At 42.0% G+C, this 22,623-nt stretch overlaps 1 protein-coding gene across 3 annotated transcripts in view; it reads right to left on the bottom strand.

Moving 5' to 3' along the window:
* Positions 1-320: 320 nt before the first annotated feature.
* Positions 321-22,623, bottom strand: part of sema5a (sema domain, seven thrombospondin repeats (type 1 and type 1-like), transmembrane domain (TM) and short cytoplasmic domain, (semaphorin) 5A) — a 116,675-nt gene continuing 94,372 nt past the window's right edge. For 2 of the 3 annotated variants that reach the window (XM_028433427.1, XM_028433426.1), the window contains 6 exons: positions 13,304-13,513; positions 10,898-11,068; positions 10,537-10,692; positions 6,455-6,499; positions 4,782-4,993; positions 321-1,500 (listed from right to left, as the gene is read on the bottom strand). In XM_028433427.1, the coding sequence (XP_028289228.1) occupies positions 1,381-1,500; positions 4,782-4,993; positions 6,455-6,499; positions 10,537-10,692; positions 10,898-11,068; positions 13,304-13,513 (914 nt within the window). In that variant the 3' untranslated portion in view covers positions 321-1,380. Of the gene's footprint in view, positions 1,501-2,565; positions 2,851-4,781; positions 4,994-6,454; positions 6,500-10,536; positions 10,693-10,897; positions 11,069-13,303; positions 13,514-22,623 lie in introns of those variants that run through there. The other variant, XM_028433428.1, reaches the window with a different exon arrangement.

Here is a 22,623-nt window from a genome sequence, read left to right as displayed (position 1 = left end):
ATCAATCATGTTTTAGCTGAGACTTATTACCACAGCAACAAAACCCATACCCTGACAGGCACGAAATCCACAAGTCCATCATAATTTTATACAAAAAAATTAGACACTAAGCGTCTATTTTTGAGTATTTGGGACTTTCCATATACAGGAAATGACCAGACTCTGACCAGTTTTTGTGTACGAAGCAATTTTAATTTATGCACAGTAACACAAGCAAACATGTAAAAAGAGTTAGTTGCAACTGAACCATTGAATAACCTTAATATTTGGTTATACACTCTTAACAGATGAACGGATTTCATCTTACAGTATACGGGTGTAGCACTCCAGCTGGGGAAGAGAATCTGCTACGCTCCATCTGTACAGTAAATGCTGTTAACATCCTGCTCTCACAAATACATATTGAACTCAAGAAGGCAAAGGAATAGCGAACACTATCAAAATTCAAAAACATTATTTTTTTTTTTTACAAAAAATATATAAAAATTACGATGACAAAGACTAAACTTGATGCAGGCTGATATGGATACTCCCAATTACTTGCCAGAATGCACATAAACCTTTTTTTTCTTTTTGAAAGAAAATCTTTAAACACTTGAGACATTGAATAAATGTATTTAGAAAATCTACAGACATATGCTTCAAACTTAAAATCCTGTACAAAAAAAGCAAAAAAGTGAGAAAAGAATTTTGCGTCGGTAGCTCAATCACTTCTAGCTGCTAGAGAAACAAAACAAAGGCATGGATAAACATGACCACAGACTTCAAATATCTACATCCTGATTCTAGGACTGGGAGATGGATATTGAGCCGGTAAAAGGTAAAAGCCATGATGCATCACCATGATGCAGCAGCCTTTGTGTTTATGACTCCAAAAACCAGTCCAAAGACCAGAAAAAGATGCTGCTTGCAAGTCCCCCGAACCCTGGAATGCGATCAATCATGCAAAACGAAAGAGACAAAACACATCAGATGAAGTCATGCAAAGCGATTTGTGGTTATTTCCCATCATTACAAATGCAGGTCTGTTTTAGAGGCGTCACAGGAAAGTTAGTAGGGATCACATTTCCCACAATTCCCTTTTTTTTTTAGTTCTTCTTTTTTTTCTCCCTTTTTTGTTTTTGTCCACATTAGGAAATCCAGTTTCTCAGTGAGATTGGAGGCAAAATATGTCTGCAAAATGTTGAGCTTTCCAAGTGTACCCCAAGGCACCTGAGAGAAAGTGGGTATTTCCCTCTGTTGGCAACACCATGTGTCTGTTTTATCACATACCAGCTGCCGTAGAGTTTCAGAGTGGGACCATCCCACGCATGGTGTCACGAATCTCAATACAAAGCACAAAGAAAAGTCCAAATGAACATCCCCCTGCTATGCCATGTGCTAATAGTCATCATAGGTGTTGAGGTCGGTGAAATATGCATTGGTGTAGGTCTTCCCGGCAAGCTGTGGGTTGAAGTACTTATTTCTTTCCTCCAGAATCAGATTGTTTTTGTTGAAGGCCTGTGAATAGTAGAAGAAAAGGGGAGTCAGTGTGGACTTTGTTTGCAACACATGGATCAAGTGATTATTCAGCCCAGATGGCAACGTAAAAGCAAAAAAAAAAAAGAGCAACACAAATCAATGGGAGGCCGCTCAGTGAATGAAACATACATTTCACAGAGCAAGGTCAAAGCATTTGCAAACAGGCTGGAGAAATGATAAGCCACCACAGGGCTAAATTATTTTGATGCGTATCCGTATGTCCACCTCTGTCATCTCTAATACCCAGCATCAGCAGTTTTTATGGCCCTCAGATTGTTGGTCATCCTGGACAATCTAAGCCATAAAAATCGATCAAAAGGCAGAGTCACTTTTCTGTTAAACAATAAAGAAGAGCCATGGGCAGGGTTTCTTCTCAGTCCCTGTGTGACACACTAAACATGGAATGAGTTTCTGATGTGCTGCTCAATACAGCATCAGCAATTTGGCAAATAGATGTGTTCATATCCAGTGTGTTGTAGTAGAGTGTGTGTGTGTGTGCTCAAAGTCCCTTGGGGCAGCGTAATTGAACACTTGATGATGTCGCATTTGCACCTGATGGATGCTTCCGACTGACAGGGAACAAGTGTGCTGGATGAAAAAAAAGACACATATTCAGTTTTCTTCCAATTATGTGATTTACACACAAAAGGAAAGTAATCAACACTCCGGCAGCCCCGGAGACAGCGATGTGTCTCTGCATGTGGCCCCATGGCTCCTCGCAAAACAGCTGCTACGGTGCTTGTTAGCAGCATCTATGTCTTAAATGCACTTAATTGGCTTAAGAAAGATTATATTTGAGCTTTTGTTGCAGTAAACAAAATTTGCGGTGGCATTAGTGATAGAGAGGTAACAGAGGAGTTTAATAAAACAACATCACAATGTATTTTCCATCTCAACCCATCTAATCAAACCATAAATAACAAGAAAACAAAGAAGACAAACATGAAAAAAACATGCAAATGAGGGCATTTGTTGAAAAAAAAAACAAAGGGGGGGGGATACACTGCCTTCTCACAAAAAAGGGAGGGAGAAGGGAGGCAGGGAGGGAGTAGCGATGCAGGGATGGAGGGGTCTGAGCAGAGAAAGAGACTCCAACCTGCCACACACAGGAAGTGCCACAGGAAGTGGAAGGGCGGGCACTTTGGGGGAAGAGGAAGTAGTGGGAAGGGATCAAAGAGTTGTTGGGAGGGGAAGAGTCAAGAGGCGGGATGTTGTAGAGTTCAGAGGTTAGTAGAAAATCTCCAGTCCACGCATAGACACCCCCATGTTAGCAGAGAGAGGCTGGTGCATGGCAGGGTCGTCCAGGGGCAAGAGTACCGACACGTCTGGCTGCAAGGAGGAGAGGAATGGGCAAGAGTCATCCTCACAGAAACCCTCAGGTCTAACAGGAAGCCTGGAAATATGATAAACTGCACACGGCTAAATGGTTTGTGATCATAAACCAGATTATTGGAAACACTCCAGCTGGCCGAGAAAGCAGTGTGAAGACTGTCTGTGCTGCATTGTACAGAATAAAAATGACTAATGTCTCATCAACATCAGGATTTGAGCCAAATACTCTAAAACATGGCATCAGGTGTTCATCATTCCTTCCTATAAACACTTAAATTAGGCATATTATGACTTTGCAGAGTTAACGGAGGGAAATTCACTGTTTAGGCTCAGTGCAGGATGGCTGGAGGCAAAATGTGCTGCTGGAAAATTAGACAATGTTCATTTGTCATGTGGTTCCTTTTGTAACTTCACATGGACTGTCTACATTCATATCCACCGCTATCTGCAAACTGCACTAACTGAATCACGCTCGACGCTCCTGACTTTAATTGCATGACAGATGAACGTTGCTCACACCTTCGTTCCACCATAAAATTACATTCAGAGAAGTTTGCTCCGAGCCAGAGGATCTGTTCACACTGTGGCAATTTTATATCTGTGAAGTAGTTTTGCAAACAGACATCCTGGTAGTTTATCTCTCTAAGAGTGAGGACTTCCTCTGACAGAATACACCATCACACACTGTGGAAGGATACACTAAATTGCCTAAAAAAATGAGAACGCAAAGGCATTGTCCTTCTTCAAGGACCTACCCCTACATATGTGTTAGTATTTTCTCTCCCACGGGCCTTTATGTTGCTCCACAGGACACAAACAGAACCTGAAAAACGCATGTTTCCCAATGCTGTAAATATGCAATCATGTTTTTGACTGAAAATAGCAGCTTTAGGTACATTTACTAATGCATTTTGTTAGTTAGCAGATGAGAAAAGCTCACTGGCATTACTCCCTCAAAGGATGCTGAGGGAATCTTGCATAATTCAGGCGCCGAGGTAACATCCTAAATCGAAAGCATTTCCTGCACTTCATTCATCATTTTTTTCTTTTAAAAACATGTTGTGTCATGTTTAACTGGAAGTAAACATACCCGGTTTCTACAGAAGCAGTAGAAATATGCACCGAGATGCAGGCCTACCTAATAAGGTTCCTGCAGTGCAAAAACACCAATAGGTACGCTCCTGAACAATTAGCATGTAGAAGGGATGGAGCAGGAAAGCAAGACTTAGCTCCAAAGACTTAAATGTTGCTCTTGGTTAAAAAAAATACACAGCTTGTTAAAGTGGCTAAATCCCTTTATTACCAAGCACAAGGACTTCTTGAAAAAATCCCAGCTGGATCATGGAGTATCTGTGGACAAGCACTAATCAGCAGCCTGGTCTGGCACCAAGGACCTGATGTATCAGTGGATAAGAGGCTTGTTTGTATTACAAGAGTATCTTGATCTTCTTCGCTGGCTCCGACACATCTGACTGTCTACACTTTAATGACACAAGGAAGCCGTCTGGGAAATGCACCGATGTCTCTTCGCTGATTACCTACCCACGCACCAATAACTAATTGCATTAGTATGTTATGAGAAAGCAGTGTATGACCACTGACACAGAACAAAGTCGCACACTGAGACACACAGCAGAGGAGCACACGGAGAGAGCACGAACGCACAACTGCCTATCTGTTACATGACTAGAGAGTGTCGGTGCACGGCAGGAGGTGGTGTGACAGTGAGAGTCATGCAGTAAGAAGTGTGTTTAATCACAACTGACACCGGAGGAGAAGGAGGCAAACCGTTGCTCACTGACTCGGAGTGGGCTGTGACATCAATTGATTAAGTCAAACAGTAAGGAAATGTTGCTGCTTTGCCTCAGTGTATCTGGATGTCTGTCAGGCGTGACTGCAGTGAACCCAGAGAAAATCCGTCTACAGACCTTGATGGCTTCCACCGAGTCGTATTTGTCCAGTTTGTTGATGTGGTTGGTGATGCTCGTGTTTAGCGGCGCAGCAGAAATGGGGTGGATGACGGTGGCGTCGTGCGACTGCTGCTGGTAGCGCTGGCAGTAGGAGTAGACCAGCAGGGTGACCAGGCAGCCGAGAATGGAGCTGCTGAGCCCCACGGCAATCATGTGGAAGAGGTTAAAGTCTGGAAGAAGAGACACAGGGGGAGAGGTAAGAGGGAGGCTGAGGGTTATGCTCTGTCCATTCACACAGTGGAAATGGTACCAAACAGCAATTTATATGCCAACAATGGCAAATACTCCAATGAAAAAAGACCCTTCTGCTGAAGAAAATAAAGAATATTTGCTCCTTATCTTTCTTTCTTTTTCTCTTACGTCCTGCATTATTTATATCTTATATTCATGTGCAACATTATTTGGATATTGTCTACATGAAAAATGGGAGTGGATAAAAACAGAACATTTCCAAGGTGTGCTATGACATTTTAGCTGGGTGACAATTCTCAGTAAATGGATTCCTTTCTCATTTCCTCATCTCTTTCCTGTGTGGCTAAATTTGTCTCTCCTGGCGTCTCCTTTGTCCTGTCTTCTTCTGTTCCTTTTCTCTCCATATGTTCAATTCTGTCCAGAATCAAGATTTTCTCGCTGAAAATATTTTAATTTTTTTTTTATATATACCAGTCCAAATCCTCTGACCCGTAGTAGCCTGGTCACCATGTGAAAGCACACGGTTATAATGTGTGTATTGTATTACACTGCAGGCCGGAGTGCCTTGCTTTTTATAATTGTGCAGTTTTATTATTTTTTGCCATCAAAAAAAGGCTTGGAAAAGTCTAACAGAGAGGAGATCCAGAATCCATTCATTCAGACAAAGTCTAAAGATATGCATAAGGGGGATATTCTCTTAATTTCCAAGAGTTTAAATCGAGGCAACTGGACTCAAGGATTGTTTTTTGAAGACGTTTTGCCACTCCCCCAAGTGGCTTCTTCAGTTCTGCAGAACTGAAGAATCCTTGAGTCCAGTTGCCTCGATTTAAACTCTTGGAAATGACTATGACCTTGATGAATGAGAGCATCCACAGATTCTCTTAATATGTGTATTATTTTTCATCTTTAAAGCTGCAGAAAATAATGAGGACAATTAAATAAAATTAAGTTATATGTTGAATTACCTATAAAAACATTTTAGATGCAACAAAATATAGCTAATGTCAACAGAAAACGATAAGTTCTCTGAATGTCTTGTTTTTGTGAATTTCCTAGCATTACTGTTTCATGAGTAAAACACTTGTATATCACTTTATGAAGCAATCAGCCAGAGATAATAGCAACTAAATCAAGACTGAATTACTCATAAAATCCTTTTTAATATCCTTTTCATAATAACAGTAGTGTAATATAATAATTAATAGTTTGATGCATTTTAAAATTCATGTTTTAAAATGATGTTAATGGCTGCCTGTGTGTTAGTCTGATAGGAGCAGCATTCTTCTTCATTTCCATCTGAATTTAGATGACGCTAAGTAGGATTAGAAAGTTATATCTTATTATCCACGATACTGCACATATGTTTTGCCAGGTGCTATCCCCCACCCCCTCTATCTCTTGCACACTCTCTCTCACACACACAGAGTCATATAAATTACCTCCACAGCGCCTCTCGTCCTGACTGGAGCGTGCGATCGAGACTTCTGACAAAAGAGAGGGAACAGCAGTATTAGGGCCACAAACCATACACATGCAGCACACTGCTCCCTGTTAGCATGACAAATTGTACCCTTGAAGGTGAGTGTGGAGATGAAAGCCGTGTTCGGTACGAAGCAGATTATGGTGAAAACTCTACCAGCTAATCACGGCTGTGGCACCTGGAGAGGTTTATGAAAAGTATCAGCTCCCATTAAAGGAAATGAAGTACAAGACATTGCTAATGAACCTTAATGGACTTCCTTTCCCATAAAAGGGGATGGATGATAAGGTATAAAGGCAAATGGGTAATTCTGTAACGACCTGTGAAGGTTTTCATGAGTATTATATCCTCACTAATTGATACAGAAAGGTTACAAATGTAGGTTTCAATTCAATGTTTATTCTATCTAATAATTAATGAGCTGTGAAGTTTAATGAGTCAAGGACTTTTTCCAAGTATATACAATCATTTCAACATGAATATCATGAGTGAAAGTATTCTTTGTTAAAGGGAGGAGTTTTAATGATCTGTGTGGCAGAGATCAATGCCTCTCTGTGTCTCACATTACTGACTGTCAATAAGAAGATGCCTGTCTAAGCAGATGCCAATACCGATGGTGTTTGTGGAGCAGTGTGTGTGTGTGTGTACACTATGTACATGTATAGTTGGATTAAAAGGAAAGGATTTTCTCACTCTTTACACTTTGAGCTATAGTTCCCATAGTGCTACATTCTTCCACAGTATATGTCTCTTTTTCTTTAAGCGTCTGGTTTTAGCCTGTTCAGGGTGTGTAGCTTTAAATAGAAATGAGTTAATGTCACTTTCCAGAGGAGGGCTGTGTGTTTCCTGCCAGCGCCGTGGATATCTGGCAAGAAAAACGAGTCAACAACAGCAATATGGCTGCTTAAAGTAGCTCCACCACAGACATCTGAGAATCAGGAATGTCTCTGAATGGTTTGTTAACAATTGTCAATGGTTAGTTGATGAGAGTTGCTATGTTGGATGTGGATAATGTAGTGTTACTTTAGTGCTTCCTCTTTCCCATCACTGGAGACAACAAAAAACAAAGCCCCAGCCCTCTCAGTGGACCACAGGAGAGGAGGAAATTTGATCAGAGGAAGCTTTTATATTTTGATTCATAATAACATAAAAGTGCCATGGTCCACTGGAGAGGTGAGGCTCTCCCCTTAGGGTGGTGTCTTTCCCCTTTATGACATCATGAGGGGCTGCAAACCTGAATGGCTCCTACAGACACACTCTGATTGACTGACAGAGAAATGAAAGGATTTCCTCATGTTGTGTAGATCTCTATACACACGGCTGACGTATTACACTATGAAATGTGACGTGCAGCTTCGGCATCAGGACTGCTTAGAATTACTACAACTTTAAATGATACATTTACAGCTATCATCTCTGTAAATTGCTTTTGTGCCGGCTGAAAAGTGAAAGCTTGACAGGCGTATGAAAAGTAAAAGGGTGCAGGGGTTAGAGAACAGCAGGATTGCTTTCAGCTACCAGCTGGAGTCGGGTTCTGCTGTTTTTATTTTTATTCCTTTTTTTGGCAATTCTGATGAAGGCAAAGGGATCACATTAAATTCCCCAAACACAATGGACATGCAAATTTCAATAGACCTCACTGGACTGTATATACCCAGATAGAAATTCCCATTTTTAACTGAAGACACTGGTAATTTTCTATTCAGCTAAATTGTAATAAAGGCAGAATTTTTTTTTTAAATTTATGAACACCTTTTGAAATATTCTGTGAAACTGTCAAATCAAATTCTATTCATCTGCAAACCTTCAAAATCTGGACAAAAAAAATACCAAACTGGAAGGAACTGTGCTGGAAGAAGCACAGGTTACTGAGACATTCTTACTAACCAAATAAAAAGATGGAAATGTGGGACTTTAAAATGAAATAAAAGAGAAGTACAGCACAGTGCCACAATAATAACACAAATAATTAATTTTACCCCAAACGTGTGCGTGTTTGAAATTGTTCATGTGTGAAGATGATTAATCACCAATGTATGATTCAACAAAATTTGTCTTAGTTATACACTGTTGGGCCATGTTTTGTTGTTTAGTCTCTAGGGGGCTTCATCCTGTATATGTGACTGTATCCACATAAAACAACTGCAAATACTTACAGACCTTCGGTTTACGCAGAAAAACAGAAAAGGTTTATTAAAAAAGACTTCCCAGAGTGAAAACAGCTGTTGTAATTACATCCTGATCAACCCTGTACTTAGGGGTGAGGTAATAATTAAGGACATTTCAGCAGCTTCCACTCATGCACATTTTGCTGCTGCTGCTCCTATAAGCCCAAACTCAGAATACAGTCAGCAGCAACTGATGTAACCTCTTAAGCTGGATCCATACTCCGCGAGACAAAGACATTTTTCCCCCCTGCAGACGTTACGCCCACAAAATGACGTCATTTTTTGTCTCTGACCGCCCGCTGATCCGCACTTTTGTGCACAGGGTCCGGGCCGAACTTTGTCTTTCAAGGCTGTGCGGCAACCATGCTGTGATTGGTCGGAATTTATTGTGGGCGTGATGAAAGTGGAGAAGCGCAAGAGCCTCTCCAGGTATATAGGTAGGTGTATAAACAGCGCTGATTCAACAGATTTAGATAAGACCATACCGGTTTTGCATGATGAGCAATAAAAGAAAGAAAGAAAGGCAAGTCAGGGTGATTTGTCACCAATAACTCCAGACAGCACACACATACCAGATGGTGACTGTTATTACCATTCTATACTCCTACATACCAGGGCATAATAGGCTCGTTAACAATGTCTGTATATCTTTGCTATTGTTACTTTTAATGTCGCATCTTCACAGCTCATCACCGGACAGTTTGAAGTATCGCAGGCACATTGGAACACAGTAGATGTGCAAATGTGGTCATAAAGGCACAAACACTGAATCTTTGCTATTGTTACTTTTAATGTCGCATTTTCACAACTCATCGCCGGACATCTCACGCTGTTGCAGGCACCCTCTCTGTGTAATGCCCTCTTGCCATGGCACACGTCCTTGTGGTGTGTTAAAAAACTCAGTAAAGTCTTTCCTTATAGTTTAGTGGGCGGGCCGTATGAGGAGTTCTGCACACACGCGTCTCGCGGAGTATGGTACCTCAGTGCGGAAAAGACCTTTTTTTTGTATCTCTTACCACCCGTGGAGCGCGTTCTCCGCTCTTTGTCTCGCGGAGTATGGATCCAGCTTTACAGACTGTCCTGCATTTCTACTTCTGCCGGCCCAGACCCAAGTATGTGGGAAAGGAATTTAATACAAGCGTTTTTGCAGTCAGTCAGGCTGACATTAACCTTTCACAAATGTTTGCTGCACCTACATTGGCACTGATGTGGAAAAAGCCTGATGTCCCTCCCCTTCCTGGTCCCTGTTTGTACCGGCAATGTGGTGGCAACATCTAGGAAGCTCTTTGCGATTATTGTATTGCAAGTTTATTGAATGAAATGTGCTGTATAAATAAGGATTGATTGATTGATTGACTTCATCTTTCAGGAGATGTCATCTATGAATGTATTATTTTAACACAGGTGCTAGAAGGGTGAAGAAAAAGCAAAAACATGTTGATCAGCGGACCCACGCCATTTCCAGCATATGCTGATATAAGTGCTTTTTGTGTGGCCTGATGTGACTTCCAGGGCTTTAATGAAGCTAATACATCAGCATTACTGTTTGAATAAGTATGGAGACTGCCCTGCACCAGGTTCACGCCCCCATGTAATCACCTGCCGCTCTCAACAGTCCTTGAGCAACTCATTGCTAATCCCAACCATCTCTCAAAAATGCTGCCCCGTTGCTGAACCTGACCTCTGACTTGAGGCAGGTCCCTAAGCAGGATCAATAACGTGTGCCGTTATCACAGGATTGTTGGAAATGAACTGAATTACTGCTGTGGGCATATGGTGGTGCAGAACGTGTGTGTGCGCGTAAACTTGTGTGTTAGTCATGCGTGACTGCCCAAGGCATTACTAGAGAGGATGCTTGTGTGTGTGTGTTCACCTGGTATAAAATTGGAGTCAGAAGAGCACGGCCTGGTCTCGCTGCTGTTTCCTGAGCACTGGTTTCCAGTGGGGAACAGGACGTCACAGTGACGCACTCGCTGCTGGGCGCCACTGGAGTCACAGTGGGACCACTCTGACCAGCTGGACCAGCTCTCTGGAAACGGATTAGACAGCATATCTCACATCCTGTCCGGTGTGCGTTTACAGGTGTGTGTGCGTGCTTTGTGCTGTGTATATATTAGTGATGCATGGGTGCTGTCTGAGGGCCCGAGAGAAACAAAAGTAAACGAGCAATGAACCTGTGATGGATTGGCACTAAGCTCCTTATCAGTGAGGTGTGTGTGTGTGTGTGTGTGTACCTGGGCAGGGCTGTGTGTTGCACAGTGCCTCCTCAGTGTGCAGACCCAGGCAGATGTCTCCTCCATAGGCTGGTGGTGGGTTGCTGCAGGTTCGAGTCCTCATGTAGTGTCCTCCTCCACACGTCACAGAGCACTTGGACCATGAAGACCAGCACGACCAGCTGCCGTCCACTAAAATGATGAAAACAGTGTCATTGATTGAAAACACCTGCCTGATTATGGGCTGCATCCACATATCTCTTTTGTTGTTTCAACCCAATGAAAAGAAACATAAAACTTGGCTGATCTGCTCAGATAAAGGTCACATCATGCTTCTAATTGATTTTATTTGTCACGAGTGCTGCACATGCGGTTGGTTTCTTAAAAAGCACTACAGTAGCAGCAGCAACCTCTTTTCTGAAAAGTTCAGATTTTTCAGCTACATGCGCTTGGAGTGGCTGAAAAAGCCAAAGCACTCTGGGCTCTGTACGGCTGAAAATACTTTCTCCTCAGTAGCACTCAGAAAAAAACAGACACACAGCCTTAAACATTTTCACTCTGATTGTAGGAAACAGCCATTTTCTTGTCTCAGAAAAGAGTTCTTTGTGTTTGTAGAATTTAGTTTCTAGGTCACTCTAACAATTTCCTCTGACCGTTATCATGATTGTGAGTCACTTCAAACACGCAGGATGATAAAGATATATGACGCACTTTGAGCATGTGTGTCAGAAAGTGTGCTCGCCCGACCCAACACGAGTCTTGAACTCACAGTGATTAATAAAGACAAATGAAGCTTTGCAATCTGCCTTGTTGTTCCTCCCTTCATGTGGTGCCAAACAGCAGACGTTTAAAAGACATGAATATTCATTATCAGCGCACAAAGAAGACATTCTGTATAAACAGATGAATGGGGCTGAGAGGGGGAGATGAGGGAGGAATAAACAGGGGCAAATCTTTGCACATGAATCACAACAGAGGTGAATATTCTCTGCCAATCATCACCTCACTGGGCCAAAGAGAAATTCCCTTTTTGCTTTTAAAGACCTGAACATGTCTAGCAGCACTGTGCAGGTAATTGAAGTTGCCAATGCTTTTTGTCATCTCAGTGTAATTTCTCTATCACAAAGTGACACGTAAGTCGATTCCTGGCCCTCAATGACAGATCGTCTCATCTCGGGCGATGACTCAAGAAAATCGTGGATTCATTTGTTTCCAAACCAGATGGATGGCAGGAATAACACCTTTCCTCTCTCCCGCTCTCCTTCACTGTGAACTAACACATTTAAATATCACTGGATTAACCACAGGAGGATTACAATTGGTCTACCAGCACGGCCCGCCTGCCTCAAAATAATATCTCACTTTCAGAGGGGTGCTAATTGAGTATGCATTAGTATTCATTGCTACTCAGGCTGGGTTAAGTCGCTTCCTTTGGGGGATACAAGTGCGGAGTTCTTCATCAACATACTGTAGCTCTGGTATTATTACAGTCAACATCCTGGAATAGGTGTACTACATGTATTAGCATAGTGATGCGGCGCAGGAAAATCAAAGCACATTCACCCGACATTTTACTCAAGGGGAACACTTGTGGCAACCATCCGGAAGGATAAAGCAAAACTGATGCTCACGGATTCATCCAAAGTCTTGGGCTGATAACAGCTTACCCTGAAGCTGAATGGGGGTGCACTTACACTGAATGAATTAACAGGCTGTAAAAATAGTATCGATGGCTGTTCACTCTACTGTCTCGTGCTCCTGCTTACAGACCGGCTGCGGTTATGAAGACGGATTGTGGCTCCCGAAGGCGATGTGCAGATCCAGGCTTTTAGCGAGGTACCTAAGCCTTTCTTCTGGAGGGAGGGAGGGGGGGGCTTGATTAATAACCATCTGAGACAGCGTCCTGCTTGTCTGCCTGGCGTACATGCTTGGATACCAGGTGTGCTTTATGCCAAACTAAGCAGTGGATTTCCATTTAGACAGCTTACTTCCCTTGTCAGACAAAGTATTCTTTTAATTAGAAAGCTTCCTCTTGCAGTGTTCTGCTGGAGAAGTGTTGAAAATGCATTGTCTCAGGGCTTTTCAAAACAGAATAAGGCCTCCCATAGCTGGCAGCATAATTACCCAGCAATGTAATTACATACTGGAGCACCACAGGGATTGTCTCCTTGATTCTTGGTGTAAATTGGGGTCTCCGTCACACCTCTTATCTGCAACTGATTTCCTTTGTTGTTCCTGATAATTTGGTAAGTCATTTTGTCACTGCAGTTCTTTATCCATTAATCACAGGGGGAAAAACACAAGCGTAGTGTGGAGCAGTGTGTATTTATCTGTGTGAGTAAGTTATTGACTCCTGCTCTTATAATTGTTCTTATCTCTCTGTGTCTGCTGGTAATCAATGAAAGTGTATCTGTATGCATTTGTTACCTGGACATGGGGTGATGTTACACTCCTGGTACTCCTGTGCTGGACCCAGGCAGGTCTGACCTCCATACCGCGGCTCTGGGTTACTGCATGTCCTCTTTCGGCTACGAATCCCCCGGCTGCAGTCTCTGCTGCACTGAGACCAGGAGCTCCAGGACGACCAGCCCCCGTTCACCGTGTGACCTGACATCCTCCCCAGACGAAGCACTTCACCTGTCAGGGGTAGAGAGAGGAGACGGCACTTACAGTGAGACTGTCGTATGTGTTTCTCAGCATTATAACAACATTTCCTGTAAACGCTGCTGTTTCCTCTGAGAAAAGTCCTTCCTTCCTGGCATCATTGTGTACATTTGTTTTGAAGAGTAATAAAAGGGCATGGAGTCAATAACTTGATAACAGTGAATGTGCCTTTAGTTTTGCAGTTGGGAGATACTCTAAAAGCTTCAGCTCGATTTGTGCTGAAAGAGCAGAACCCATCTCTGGCTTCTGTTGCCTCTAAACTAGTTTGACAGACTTCATCAAGGCAGAGGCTTATAGAGAGTCAATGTTAGAGTTAGACTGCTTACTAAACTATATCGATGTCCCAAACAAACAGGACAACAAACGTTTGTGACCAGATCGATCAGTATGGAAATCTGACCACACACTCACGTTAGGCCTGGAATACTGGCTTATAAGCACTTCAACTATGATAGGCTACTAATTAGCTAGATCTAGCCTGATGCACTGAGATTACGATCGATTGTCACTTTGGTAACGTAATATAAAGACGGTCCATCACCCTATTGTGACGTCATGTCCAAGGATGGTTCAGCCATGTATGTGAGCCAAAGACCTCTCCTCACACTGTGGCCCATTGGTAGTACCACACTTGCTGCCATAAGACTACTAAATTTATGCTGTGAGTTTTTGGCTCGCAGCTCCATTTATTTTGACTTATTACTCCTCCATATCCAAATAAAACTCCTACTGCATATAAATTGAACTTTTACTAAATGCAAATAGTTGTTTAACTTTTTTGCTCCAACTCTCAGGATCAGGATGTGTTCAATTTAACACAAGTAAAAAGACATTTGACATGACATCTCACACGCACACAGTAAACATGGTGAATTTGCCTGGTGTCAGTAATCCATCATTTAATTCTTCACAGCCACTTCCAGCATTCTTCAACATCACAGATTCAGAGAGGGCTGAGTGTGTCCTGTCAACATGCTCGCTCATCAAACAACATCAGTCGGCTAATCTATGTACTCTCTTCTGGAGAGAGTCAAATACGTAAAGGACTCCTAATGAAATATGAAACTATCATTTCTATTAAACAGTAATTACTGTGTATATTAATCAGCCCTGTGGAAATGTGCCTTGTATTGAGAGACATGGAGCAGAATGAGCAGAGAAAGAAAGCTTCTGGCTTTTTGAACTCATCTGTTTGAGTCAATGATAATCCTCTCCAGTGAAATCCCAGGCACTGTCCAAGCCTCATGAAATAATGCTCTCATTTAAAAACATAGCATTATGTTTTCAGAGAAAAAGGCAAATCTTCATTGTGTTCTGCATCATTCTGTCACACAGCTGCAGTACATCCGTATCCTTCGTTTGATTCTCCTTGATGTTTTGATATTTTATCATTACTTTCACATCTTTTTTTGCTGACTGCTTCTCTTTATTCTTCTCTTTCTGTCTATCATTGCCATTAACCTTCTCTTTTTTGTCTCGCTCCCCCTCTCCCTCTCTGTCCTCCAGCCTGGCCTCGCTGTTTTGTCAGCATGCTCTTTTCACTGACAGTTATCACGGCACAGCTGCTTTGTATTCTCACGGAGAAGACAGTGTGTTTACCTAGCGCAAATCCTCGACCTCTTCATAACTACGGCTGACCTTGGCAGTGCACAGGCCGACTCACCCCGGCATCAAGCTGGCGTGAGCGCTGACAGGCCTGTTGAGGGCTCGATGGCTCTGGCTCTTTATCGATTCTGAGCAGGCAGTGGCACAGACAGTCCCGCCTGCTACTGTGACCCACACTCTTTATCAAGCCCTCTGCAGCCCAAGAGACCAGACCAGGCAATAGACTGCTTCATAATCATGCTCGTCATACCTGCGACACTTCCAGAAGCCTTATAGGGGACACACAGTCTGGTATACACAAATGCAAACACAGACCTTTAATCACACACACACTACTGTCCCACAATACACACACTGCACTTTGCTCAGTTTGCTTGTTCAAGCTTTAGCCTGAGACTGCCCTGATGTACTGCGTATATTGTTAATGCTACCTCGCAGGGGCCGCCCTCCCGTCGCCAAAACAAACAGCATGGTGCCCTCCCTTTCAAATAGGTAGCGACTGGATCTATTGATCCACACAAGAACCACACGCAGCCGGAGAGAATTAATCCTCGCTCTCCTGACGAGCTAGGCTGAGCCAAATCTAAGAAGGACATAGTGCAACATCCAATAGTCCCCATAGCAAAGAAACTAGGACATGAAAAAAGTTCCCCCCTCCCTCCCTGTGTTCCACCTCACACTCAGCTCAAAGGCAAAATACACTGCAAACAAACTCATGGACCTGTATGTGTGTGTGTGAGAGAGAACATAGATGAATACATGAGAGAGCGAAGGAGAACTCTGTGAGGCCACGAAGACAAGATGCAATGCTGTGCAATCGAATGCACCATATAGGTGCGGAAACAGATGGAGACGAGATGACATCTGCAAACTAGAGAGACAACTCTGCTTCAAGACAGACGAGAGAGACTGAGAGGTGGAAAAATTGCTAAATTTCAGCAGAGAGGAGAGATGCACTGTCAAGTTACATCAAAAGCCAAAGCAACACCGGACCACACCGAGAGAAAAAAAGGGCTTCTTCCAGCCTGTCCTAGATTCTGAACTACACATTTACTCCCCATTACTCTTCCTGCTTCCTACTCCCTTTACATTCGCTATCATATCGGCAATTTTTCCCCATGGAGGGCCCGAATGTTTCCTGTGTGCTTGTGCATATTTAGAAATGTATGGCTGTTTGTACATAAATTATGAAGCCATAAATTCGGATGTCTGGTTGTTTACAGAGAATGTGAGAGTATCTGCTGTGCTGTCCTGAGGTCTGCCAAGTGAAGGCTGACCCAGAAACCCTCCAGAGGGATATTTTCATGGAAGAGCCAATTAAAGGTTTGTAAGAGAGCAATTAAAAACACAACCCTGAAGAGCCGGAACGATCACACACCACACACGCACAGAAGAACAGGGATATATGAGGTAACGTAAGATGAGTACTGAATGTCCTGTAATAGGATGTTTCTGGATTTCACCTAAGCTGAGTTGGTCATGTTTTTATAAAGAGGATTAAAGACCCTGCCGACACCTTCAGAGTGTGCTGAAACACTGTCTTTCCTCACTTACGGGTTTGATTACAGAGAGATTTATTGGACTGAAGAGGTTTTATTCACTGCCTGTCTGTAATATTTGGGCTTACAAGGGTAAAACGACTCAAAGTGCAGCACTAGACCTACTGCTAACAAAAGCCATATTTATTTACATGGTGAGGTGTGCAGGGTTTAAAGTTAAGAGGGATTTCTAGCAGGTTAAAGCACAGTTTATAGCTGAATTTCTATTCCATTAACTTTTAGGTACAACATAATTTTTATCACTGCCAGCAGCTCCATTAAATCTATATATTCTCCAAAGTGATTAGTCCATCAGGGTCATATCAGTTGGAGCAGAGACGCCCAGGCCTTCCTCTGTCCAGAAACTTCCTTCAGGAGGATCCTCAGCTGCTCCCAGGCCAGCTGGGGGATGTAATCCTCCGTGTGAGCCTAGTATCGGCTCTATAGGCCTTTGTCCAGCTGGAGCTTCCTGGCAGACCACTAGGGAGATGCCAAAAAGGCCTGAACAAAGTCAGCTGGCTCTCAATGTGGACCCTTTTGCATATTTCAACATTTTTTCACCATATTAAATTATTATAGCTGCTCATATTTGAGGTCATATCCTTTCAGTCACTATTTCATGACCCTAGTAGAGCTTTTCACCACTAAGGAACAGTAAGAAGACCATACCACTTTTACTAAGAAACCCTCAGATCGGAAGGTGTTTATCTGCATCCCAACTTTATGACAACTCTTGTGCTGACAGTGTCAGGAGGATGACATCATTTGCCAATCAGTTCCCCAAAAACACATTTTCAGTGCAGCAAACAACAAACTTTGCAATATCCACTTCGCTTACTGTTTGTCTTTGATTTTCTGACATGCTCAGCACTCCATGACAAGTTTCAGCTTCTGATTGATGATTTGCCCTTGAATGCACCATCAAAGTGTCAGAAATGGTCCCTGCTGTTCCAAAGTGCATCAATATTACAACTTTGACAAGATAACTGAGGTAACTAAATATTTATTTCAATGTATTCCCCTACAGGTTTTAAGTCTGTGCAAGTTGATTTTAAAGGTAAATCATCAGACCAAACTTTAAGGTAACATTTTGTTAAAATGTCACCGCACATAAGTCGATACAGTTTAACCATAAGGGGTTTAAATCTGCAACATCAAGTAAGATATTAAACTCCTATCGATGAACACAACCGTCCAGACAGGTTCTTATGACCATTTTTTGTTCGCCTGGTGAGGAAAATTCAAACCCTCTCCTCGCCAATACAATTAGAGATAACAAAAACATCAGCTGGTTCTGCTGGTTGTACTTGTGCTCTTCAAGTGCATGTTTGCTGTAATTGTTGTGCTTTCACAAAACGACCCAACTCCAACAAACTGAAATTGCCAACCAACAGTACAAACTGATTGATTTTTCTTCTACCTAAGGAAACCTGCTCCCATCACAGAGACATCCTTCTCCCTGGTAATTTGTAGCACAGCACAGCTCTCCAATCTGAGGCAGCATCCAGTACAGTTAAAAAAAAAGCAACAAAGCAGAAACTGAACTAATGTCAGAGAAGACAGGCGAAGAAGAGCTCATCACCAAGTCAGAAACTTTTTTTTATAGTGGCAGTTTTATTGTTGAAATCTGATTCCAAGGCGCCGTCTGGTGTGTTGTTTTTACGAGCTCAGATCCATGATTTCATGCACACACATTAAGAAGGGGCGATGTGCCAAGAAAGTAGATTGCCTCTGACAGGGTCTTGTTTTTGTTTCAATGCCTATACTAGTTTTGCTAATTTGTTTACTTTGTGTCACTAAAATTTCTGCCACCATGTGACTGGGGGCGAAGGTGAAACGGGCAGAGTGCCGCCGGCGGTCCAGTCTTACCGTGCAAATTTGGTGTCAAGTTAATTGCAATTAGGTTGTGAATTCGTCTGACAGCAATGTGCATAAGGGCATGGGTTATGTGCTCAGCCGAGGCATGAAAGACAAACATATAGAGAAGGATCTTGTCATCAAGAGATTAGTGAGAGATAAAGATGGCACTGCTGGAGGCATTCATGACCATAAAGGCATAAGTGGCAAATGGCCAGGAGACAGACGGCTAACAAGGGTAAGAAGCATTATACAGCCTGACCTGCTACATTTAGCTTTGGTGTGGAATACTAGAAAAAACACTCCTACTACTAAGCAGATATTATGTATTTCAGGCTAGGAAAATAACACAACCTCACACCACCTGACAATGATGAATATTATCTTCTGTGTGAGATTCAAGCATCATCTTCCATTCTGATGGAAGGATGCATGAACTAGTGTTCGGTCACTTAGCCCATATCATGTCATATTATACCAGGAGTTAGGTGGATGACAATGCTGCCAAGATGGCGTCAAATAGAGCATCCATCACAATCACTTTACACCTGTGGGTGATGTCATGGTATGTTGTCCTTCGATTTACATCTCATTGCCATGTCTGGCAGGTAAATGGTGGTAAAGCATATGTTGTGGTGTCTAAAGATAAGCTACATCGCAGCACAACAATCAACACATTTTCTGTAGCTAATTATGTGTGAGGATATGTTGGAATTTATCTACATATAGAGCAGTTTCCTATAGAACTTGGCACCTTGAGGACCAGCTTTATGCATTGTATAACTTCAATAAACTATGTGTGCAGGTCTTACTTGATAAACAGTGAGACAGTGGCAGAAAAAACAGGAGTGCTGACTACAGGGAGATAGAGAGCGCAGCGGAGTAACAGAAAGACAATAAGGATAGTGGAATGGTTGTCATCCGTCAGCGTCCTCCCTCAGCACTGTCCTGTGTCTACTCAGTGTCTGCTCATGACATCCACGCAGGAGAAACTAATCTGTCGTCCACGAGAGGACCCTGTCCTTGATACCAGATCAGCTGAAGTGAAACACATCAGGCTGCTGACACGCCACCGTTTCTCCCTGGGACAAAAAATGAAGCCATCACTCACTGATACAAGCCGGCAAAATTACAAACTCACAACCTCCGTCAGAAGTGTCTTTCATCTTTACAGTGCTTTCTGTTCCTTTCTGTTTGTTGGGGATTTTACCACTGCTGCATCAAGAAACGAGCAGGACGTAACTCATTCACGTCGTGTACTTTAAAGTTATTGTGTAAAACTTCCCAGGAGCAAAAGAAACAGATTAAACATGAGCTACAGTAGAAATTAAGAGTCTCAAAGGAGCTCATTATTAACTGATTACATTAGCTTGTCAGGTTAAAACTGTGCTTTGGGCATGGGTGGAATTATGTGGGCCCTCCTGAGGGTTGGACCATGCAGAATTTTGTCCACTGGGGAAAAACTGACATGAGGCCTCAATGGTACAACTTGTTTCCATTGAAGGTAGTGTACAAAATAAATAAATATATATATTGAGGAAAGAGGCATTTAGGGTATGTTAGATATAAATAAATCAATGATTTTACATTTTATACTAATACAGGACTATTATTAGATAGCACTAAAACCCACACTCATCTTGTCTTCTTAGCCAAATGTCTCTCCTACTCTTGCCAAAGAGATTTAGGACACATTAAAATATGCATTTTTAACCAATTAATGGAGCAAATGCCTAAATTATACATGTAGGATATATATATATATATATATATATATATATATATATATATATATATATATATATATATATATATATATATATATATATATATATATAGGTCTGTCATATTACATAATTTCAGTCTGCGGCAATGTGACAATACTGTTGTATGCGATAATTTGCATTAATTATCACTGTAAAGTATGTAAATGTCACTTGAGAAATGAATGCATTACATGCATAGAAACAGTATCGGCTGAAGTGGATTGGATGGGGCTATTTGTATGTATGACACCATTAATGATACTGAGTTTGAGTTAGGCATCATTCCACAGGGACGTACTGCTACACTGCGCTGCCATCGATCCAGAAACAGATTTGAAGAGGGCAGCATGCAGGGTAGAGAATATGCAAAACCCAATCACATTGTGTAAACTGCCTTGTAATATTAATTGTGTTTTAACACACAAATATTACATGAGGACATACTGAGTGAAGAGAATAGTCACGTGATGGGCAGAAAAGAGCCATGTTTTATAAGCAGCCTATTTCGCTTCAAGGGCGTTTAAAAATACATGTCTATACAGTATATTATGCAAATGATCAAATGTTTGGCTTCTCACTCAGGCATGTGAGATGTGATAAGATGGAAAAATGGCTACAGCTGCTACCAGACTAATCGCTGGGTGTACATGACAAGAGAGATCTTTAAATCAGCGCAGTAATTAACTCATCACTATCATTAAGCCATGATCACTGACATGAAACAAGGCAGTATGTTATATAAAAGTTCATTGTAAATGCTTGGTTAAATCACATATATATAATTTATCTCCCCTAATAAAGACAGATAGAGATCTTAATATGAGAAACAGAACGAGAGAAGCTGGGGAGAGGTCGCGAACATCCCTCAAAAACATCAATTTATTCTTTGCATTGACAGGGGATTAATTCTCCTTATCTGTATGTCACAGATGAGACTTCCTGCTGTATGTCAATAACATCTGCCGTGTCTCTGAACATAATCCACATTGTCAAATGTCAGGTATATCTGATGGCTGCGATGCTCAAATCTACAAACAGGGTGACATTCTGCCCGAGCAGACGAGAAGGATCTCAGACAACATGGCAGAGTGGGCTTTTTATCGAGTAGCAGGGAAGCGGCGTCAGTGTGACAGCAAGTGAGAGAAAATAGTCCAAACAGAAAAAGATGGGGACACTGGTGGTTGCAGAAAAGGAAGGGCAGAAATCTGTTTCCCTTACATCTTATAATAGTGTGATGACTTCCACTGATGAGTCTATAAGTCAATAACATTTACATGCATTTGCTGACTCTTAGATAAATAGATGGCTGCAGGATGTATTAAGAGGAGAGAGGTGCTTTTTGGTTTTACTGTATACTTCAGATGAATACATCTGGCCCATATGCTGTACATAAAAGATAGATTGCACCTCCACTGAGAAAGCCTACAATCTGAAAATTGATTATTAGCATTTTGGAGTTCTGGAGCCAGAAGCTGAACATCCTTTGGGTAGAGGCCCTGGCACAAAGCTGTCACTCAAAGCAGACACACACTTAATTATGCATAAGATTCAGCCTGGATACAGTTTAAGCAAGAGAGTTATAAAAAATTCAACTCTTACAGTTATTAAGAGGAAGATTATAGATACTAAAAATGACTGCAATTGTGTTTCTGCTGCTGGGTCAATGGGGATTGACTCACATTTGGAGCCAGCCTCAAGTGGTCACCTAGGAAACTGCAGTTTTTGCACTCAAGCTTGGAACCTGCTCAGGCCCATTCAAATAAAAATTCCCAACAAATGACCATAGACTTTATATAACTATTGTGACATCACCCATGCCTATGGGCAGCTTTCCACAGGCATAGCGGTGGAGGACGAGTGGTCAATCATAGAAGCAGTATATGTGAGATGCACACCTGTCACTCAAAATAGTCACACCCAATATTATACAAAAAATGTGTATGTCTTAATATGATTAAAAAAGAGTGAGCCTTGTGTATAGCTGTCACATAAAGGGAGCTAATCTACAGAGACCAGCTGTACGAGGCTGTTGATTTCTGCTGTTGAGTCAGACATTTTATCATAGGGGTTCTACTGGGATTGACTCAATCTCAGAGGGGAGAACTGTGGTTTTTGACACTTCTGTAGGAGCTTCATTTCTCAGCCCTGGAGGTTGCTGCTTGGTGGATAGTGAGAGGTGGTTGTGAAAGAGGAGGAGCTTTTTCCATATGTGGGAATATACATTTATGTAAAATAGATCAAGTAACATGTAAATTACATGTCCCAACAGTTATACATTGAGCTCTGATTGACTTTAAGCAGTCTGATGCACACACAC

This window comes from Parambassis ranga, chromosome 20 (assembly GCF_900634625.1).
Source record: "Parambassis ranga chromosome 20, fParRan2.1, whole genome shotgun sequence".
NCBI lineage: Eukaryota > Metazoa > Chordata > Actinopteri > Ambassidae > Parambassis > Parambassis ranga.
This window is presented reverse-complemented; position numbering and strand designations above follow the sequence as displayed.